The sequence below is a fragment of the Poecilia latipinna genome, unplaced genomic scaffold, assembly GCF_001443285.1.
Source record: "Poecilia latipinna isolate Pla-1442-1.1 unplaced genomic scaffold, P_latipinna-1.0 Scaffold257, whole genome shotgun sequence".
Lineage (NCBI taxonomy): Eukaryota > Metazoa > Chordata > Actinopteri > Cyprinodontiformes > Poeciliidae > Poecilia > Poecilia latipinna.
Window position 1 is genome coordinate 269037 of NW_015112873.1, and position 6934 is coordinate 275970.

Genomic DNA, 6934 nt, shown 5'->3' on the forward strand with positions numbered 1-6934 from the left:
ATTAATTCTGCTTTAGTTTATTCTCCTGTGTGTCCGTCTACAACAATGTGGTGAAGAAGCAGCTGAACTGCACCAGAGCAAGACCCAAAGTCCAGTGGGTTTCAGCTTCTATTTCTTTACTTTTACATATGATAGGATGACAATGTTAGCATAAAGACTAGCCCACTGTTACCTGTTCCCGTTTGAGCTTCTCTCTTTTGCGTATGAGCTCCACCAGCAATCTGGCTTTTTCAAGATCATGCCGGAGTTTCTGCCAATATCTCAAAGCTTCTCTTGCTGCAGAAATCTTCTCGTCCACTTCAGGCTGAACAAAACATCTCATTTTACAGCTTGTAAAGGTACATCTCACAAACAGCTAGTCATGCGTCTTTTTATTTTTTGTTGTTGTTGCAATAATTAAAACAGAAAAAAATACCTGTTCTGTAGTCTTTTGTGATTGGATGTTGGAGTGCAACTGCCGAACCAGTGCCACACCGTTTCTTGACTGACGCTTTAGCAACCAGTAGCTATGCAGCCTCTGCATAAACTGGTTTTTCCTTTGCATGAGGATTCCTTTGGAGATTATATTCAACCTGTAGCAGATGAGAAATAAGCATCTTACTAAATGGATTCTGAAAATGTGATATAGGAAAAAAAACCCAATACTGGACATGATCAAGAAAAGCAAACCTGCTTGTGGGTATCTGCAGCATCGTGACCTGTGGAGAACCTGTGGTTTGGGTTGTACACTGTGTATTTTTCTTCCCTTTCTTCTTATCTGCTGGCTCATCTTCACACTTCCTGCCTTTTTTAGGCAAAGTCGGACCATCCGTGTAAGCACTGCGCCCTCTGCTCGCCCTTCTCCTGCTGCCCACGATTCGCCCCTCACTCTCCTCGTCGGACTCCGACTCCTGTCCCAGAGGCGAGTGCGTCTCGCAAAACGCCGTCTTCTTTACTGAGAACGTTGTGCCATTGATGCCCGTTTCCCTGACGGGATCGATCTTCATGAACAGACCGGCCCGCTGAGCGCATGTGACGTGAAACGCGGTGTAACAGTTGGCCTTGTGGCACTGAATACATGCGCCGCGGCCCTTCTGCTTGCAGAGGTAGCAGGTTAACTTCCAGCGAGCTGGAGGAATGTTACCAACCCCTTCCACCGGTTCTAGAAACACAGTGTTGGCAAAGCACACTTCGGGAATCCATATAGCACAGACCACATGCGCCCAACGACTCTCGCTTGTTTGTTTGAAAGCCCCTCCCCGGTTAGGACACAAGACGCAGTCGACAGGTTTCTGAGGAGACTGAAGGCAGCAGCGGCAGAGCCACTGTCCTTCAGGGACGTAGGGAACGCCGTAACACTCCTGGTGCACAGCCAAGTTGCAAGAGTCACAGAACAGGATGACGTTGCTATTGAGACATTCATCGTCCAAGCACACACAGCAGAAGGCATCGTCGTCAATAGCGCTTTGTGGAGGCGCTCGGATGCGTGCTTCTCTGTACGCCTCCTCCTCCAACCGGTCCACCAGTAGCTCGAAATTGTCTGGCGAAATGGCTGAGAGACCCTCGGAAAGCCGGGAGGCATTAACCATTTCCAGCCAGGCAGAGTCCTCCTCATCCATGTCATATTCTGCCTTTGTTTCTTGATCCTCAGGGGAGCACTCGATGTATCGGTAATAAGCAGCTGGCAGGGGAGCTGCCTCAACCGGAGTGAAGCTTTCCACAACACGAAACTTAGGCTCAGGGAGGGTTACGTGGGTACTGTTCGATGTGCTGGACTTTTCAGGTGTATGAGGGTGGGAAATGTGGCATTGGTTCTTGGAAGGCTGCGTTGACCTGCCGGAGGCGACTCTGCAGTCTTTCCTGCGGCCTCTGAGCGTGGAGACTTTCCGAGGAGTTTGTGCGCTGCTGGTGGGCGATACCGACTGCTCACTGTTCTCTTTGTTGCTGTTGCACTCGCTGATGTCCTGAGCCACTGTCTCATCGTCCGTGATGACTTCCAAGGGTTCCAGGACAGAAATGCGGTGAAGTCTTCCATCCAGTTCGACCTCCACCACCTTCTGAGCCTGAGAATAGGAGAGAGTCTCTCTACTTGGAGATGCTTTGAGGCTGTACGGGGATGGAGATCGCTGGCGGCTGCCCCCACGTCCGCCAACTGTCCCATTGGACTTCTTGCCATTTACTCCACCTCCTCCACCCACCTGGCAAGTTCGACGTGGCTTCCTCATAGGCCACTGCTCAAACTTTCACTCCTGTAAATCAAGGACAAAGAAATTTAGGGGACAGTAGTGTATTTTATTTTGTAGAAAATGTTAAATATACCACCAAGTAGGAGGGGTATTAAGGTTTTATCACAATATTTTGTGCTACTATTATGATAACGATAAAAGTGACAATAAATTATTTTTTTTTCTTAGGAAGCTGTATCGCTACGACTGTGTTACATCATTTATAGCCCCACAAACACAAATACTACTCTTAAAAAGCAAACCATTTGTAATATGCTTCTGTAGGACACCAACCACACAAATCTGTATCACTAAACTGTAAACAATAATTGCATTTAATCATATTTTTAAATGTCCAGGGTGTACCCTGCCTCTTGCCTGAAATGTCTCGCTGGAGATGGGCACCAGCAACCCCTCCTCACCCCATTAGGGACAAGGGCGTAAAGAAAATGGATGGATGATCATTTATGATGTTCTCATTGAATAAACAGTGGAGAAAATACTAAAACACTGGCACTGATGTCCTCTCCATGTGGCTGGCAAAGAACAATCCAATCCGTGCCTCAGAATAACCCTGTATAGTTTCTTTGGCTTCCTTTGATCACTTTCTCACAGTCCTTTTCTTTACAGATAGTCTCTGAACAAGGGGTTTCTAGTCAGTGCACAGAAAAACGAGGCTGTGATCCGACTTTCCCAGAGGAAATTTTGGTTTGGAGATATATGAATTATTGATATTTTTGTAAAACAAACGCAATGTTTTGTTTCTCTGGAAGAGCAGCTGACAAACTGCTTAAACGTTGGTAGTTTAGCAAAGTGAGGCACGATTAAAATCACCAGATACTGCCACAAATGCATTGGGGTGTTGCATCTCTGTCTTAGCTTCAACAGGTCTGATGATATCACACGCATTGTTGACAACAGCTGAAGGTGGAAACAGTAATGCTCAGGATTGCAGAAACAACATTCACAGTAACAAGTCCTGGATGACATCTACTGGCGACAAGCACTGCTAATCTACCTCCTTTACTCTACTCTCCCTCTGCTCTTTAAATCTCTGTCTGCTCATCTAATCAGGAGGCCTGGCAGAGTCGTTGGAGTTGGGGATATGATTCTGCAGCCATGTTTCTTTAAAGCGTATAATACTGCATTCCTATACTCTAGCTGAGTCCTTGTTCATCCAAATTGTTGGCTAGGCATTGTGATTGATGGAAGACATGGTTTTAACTTCTTCCTTCTCTCGCTCCTTTTTGATACTGCTCTGCATCTACAATGCCTCGTTTTCAAATCCTCTGAGACTTCTGGCTTCATGTGTGGTATTATTTCTGCTTTGCAGTGTTAATCAGCTGCTCCCTGTTGTAAACCACCTTGTTGCTAAGGTTACGCATCATAACAAATAAGTATAAAAAGTATAATCAATCCAACTCCACAGCATCCAAAACCAAAGGCACAGTTGTCCAAAAAAAAAAAAGCAATTTTTCTGCCAGAAACACGGCAGTTAAAGTTTAAAAAAATGAGAAATTTTAACTGAAATTAACTGTCTAGTAATTATAATTCAACATTGTAAATCATAGATGTAACACAGAAGTTCTTTCACTTGATAAAATGTATTTCCGTGAAAACTATTCAAAGAGATAAACCATTCAGTTGACAGCTAGTTAAATGAAAAGTCTTTAGACAAACCTTCTCTCCAAACACTAGACACTAACAAGGTTAAGTGAGCAGTGGTTTTTCTCGACTTTATCTCATAAACACTTCGTTGAATTTACCTATTCCACAAAACAACGGTCATAGCCAATCGGCTTTCAAGAAAGCTTGACTGATCTGTACAAGAGCCAATCAGCTTCAAGAATATCTTAACCTGAACACATCGGAACCCTCCGTTCCAGCAGTAAAATGTCAGCCATATTTACTATCTTAAAATGCTGTCAAAAGCTTCTAAGTGTTTAACATATCGACATTAGTTCAGTGAACTAAATAAAGGGTTTAACATGTGAAGTCGGTACAAAATGGCACGGTCATCTGCTGACTGGCAGTGTCATACAGGATTGTCAAGTCAAAATATACAGGACAGAGCTAGCCTGCTAACTTTTTAAAGACGGTAGCCGGTTTTATTTTGAGGTTTTCTAAATAAAACAGAAATAAAAGTTCTAAAAGCAGTAAACAAATTAAAAAATACAAAAAGAGAGTAAGTTTGGTAAGTCTTACCTAAAATGCCAGCAGAGTGAACAGGGTAGATCAATAACCGGCGGTTTGAAGCCGTTTTTCCAGTAATGGTCGCTCAGTTCGGCGGTGGGCTTTGCTACACTTCCTAAGCTAACAGCTAATAGCCTGTCACAGTTTGCTACCACAGCCGGTATATTTCACCTTCTTATAGCATTCCATGTTTCCTCTAAACTGCCCTTAAAAATAAAAACAGTTAACCCCAAAGCCATAATGAAAATAGTAGGGATATATCAATACCAATAAATACAGGGGCATCTTGTTGTTGATCAAATATTATGAGGAGGAATGCTAGCTTCTTTCGGCTAGTTTGCTAGCTGTTTAGAGTCCAGCTTTACTGTAAAAGCTAAGATGACAAGCTAGTCACCGTACTTGACTTCCTGGTATAGATTTCACAATAATATAACTTAATATAAACATGCCTATGTGTATTATATTTAAAACTACACATAAAAACGAGAGCGAATCTTTTAATTTTTTTTGAAAATAGCAATAAATAAATAAAAATAAAATAAAAATAAAATAATAATAATAATAATAATAATAATAATAATACATAAACTTAAGTCAGAATTTAGTTTGCAACTACTTGTTTTTTCATGAAGAGGAGTCAAATGATAACATGTTATAATTTTTGTCAGACCTCCATATGGATCTGTCACACCCATACTTACCGCTACAGTTTTGCACTACATTTATCTTTTCTTCTTGTTTTAGCAAGTTATTCTAATTAGAAACAAGAACATTTGTTTTCTTATTTTTTTAAGTGTAATAATTGAAAGCAGTGGTTTATCACATTAACAAAAGTAAATTCTTAATATGGCAAAACACAGATATGATAATATGGAAAAAAAAATCACATATTTACACTATAAAACTCATTCACTCTTGCAGTAAATGTTTTTTTTTTTACTTACTTCATAAAAGGTCAAATTTCATGGCCCTATATGCCAGTCTGTGTTCCAATAAAAAAAATCAACTCATGAATTGAGTTTGAAATAGTCGTTTAATCATGCAAACCTGGCTTTCTATGAATTTATTTTGAAAGCAGAGTGTCTTGCTTCCGGTCGATGGCAACTTAAAGGATTTGACACCAGCTGGTTGGTAAAAGTTTAGCCTGCTCAGAATCCTCCCCCTTTACGTCACCAGGCCACGATTTTCGCGGGCAAGCTTCTTAATAGAAACCTCGTCTCGTTTGTCTGATGTGATGTGCGACTCCTGATGATCTTCCCGTCGTCGATTTCTCAATGTGACTTAATAATCTTAGTAAAACACACGAAGGATATACGATGCTGAAAATCTGTAAATGAGAATACACCCAATCTATGGAGTATGAAAGAATTGAGACATTAACAAAGAATGAATTTAAACATTCAGATATGTATGTCAAAACATCTGCTTAAATGTTACATCAAATTATATAAATTCTCAAAAGACAGTTTAAAAAAAACCCCAGTGAAGCAAGGATGTCCAATGTTTTTGATAATTTAATTTAATTTTATTAATTTGATTTTCCTTTGGAATCAGTAAAGTATTTTTGTATTTGAATGTACCCGTTTTGTTATACTGAGGTGCATCAACAATAAAGAGTGGACTAGAAAAGGGGAGAGTGTAAATCACATTACATGTAGGTACGGGTCTATTTACAAAGCAAAATAAAACATATATATAATCTACTTGACAAAAAAAGGAGCTTGAAAAATGTAACATGCTGAACATTACATGTCATATTTTGTTTTTATTCTCTTCTAAATATTGATTTATATCTGTAGCTAAGACTTAATTATTTCTAGGTAATTTCTGTTTTTATTGTAGTTTTTAATAGATGTATTATATATACATATATATTTTTAACTTTATTTCATTTGGTAAAGTTCCAGCAACTTATTGTTAATTGATAAAAAAGGTATAACTGCATTTAAGTGTGTTAGCATGTATGGTAATCTGTGATTTTCATACAGTGTCTAAAATAATGATGCATGTGCATATTTCTGATGGACGTGGTTTTATCTTTTAAGCGAGTCGGTTGGGTGGCCATCTTTTTTGGTTTTATTTGTCAAGTGCACTTCATCGATGTTGGTTTTAAAAGTGCTATGTAAATGAAGTCTGAGTAAGTGATTAGGATAGTTCAAAGAAAAACATACTTTCTGCTGTATTTAGTAGAAAAGTGCTTCTTGAGCAAAATACACCTTTTTGGGATAGTTTTCTTTATAGAAAAACTAGGAATGTTATGAAGGAAAGTTTAGCTGTTTTGGAACTAAACCTTATTACTGGTATCTGACCCAAGCCTACTGTTCTTTAATTAAATGTCAATTTTGAAACATCGGAGTTGAGTCTTGCAATGTCTTGCACAACTAAAACTTAAGTTTCACATGCATTCTCATGGATTTATTTTCATTGGTCTAATTGTTCAAAAAACACTTTAAACAACAAAGAAAAAGAAGCAAGTAATTGCAATAAGCTAAAAATGACTAAAAAAAAGACTGAAAAAAGGCAAGGGCATTTTACAA

General features: G+C 39.5%; 1 protein-coding gene across 3 annotated transcripts in view; it reads right to left on the reverse strand.

The window, feature by feature from the left end:
• Nucleotides 1-4816, reverse strand: part of brpf3b (bromodomain and PHD finger containing, 3b) — a 22764-nt gene extending 17948 nt beyond the window's left edge. For 2 of the 3 annotated variants that reach the window (XR_001425053.1, XM_015033111.1), the window contains exons 1-4: nucleotides 4410-4810; nucleotides 670-2228; nucleotides 416-572; nucleotides 173-304 (exon numbers count right to left, since the gene is read on the reverse strand). Coding sequence is in view for 2 of the 3 variants with exons in the window: in XM_015033111.1 (XP_014888597.1) it covers nucleotides 173-304; nucleotides 416-572; nucleotides 670-2204 (1824 nt within the window). In the remaining variant the exon portion in view is untranslated. Of the gene's footprint in view, nucleotides 1-172; nucleotides 305-415; nucleotides 573-669; nucleotides 2229-4409 lie in introns of all 3 variants that reach the window. The other variant, XM_015033112.1, reaches the window with a different exon arrangement.
• Nucleotides 4817-6934: the final 2118 nt, after the last annotated feature.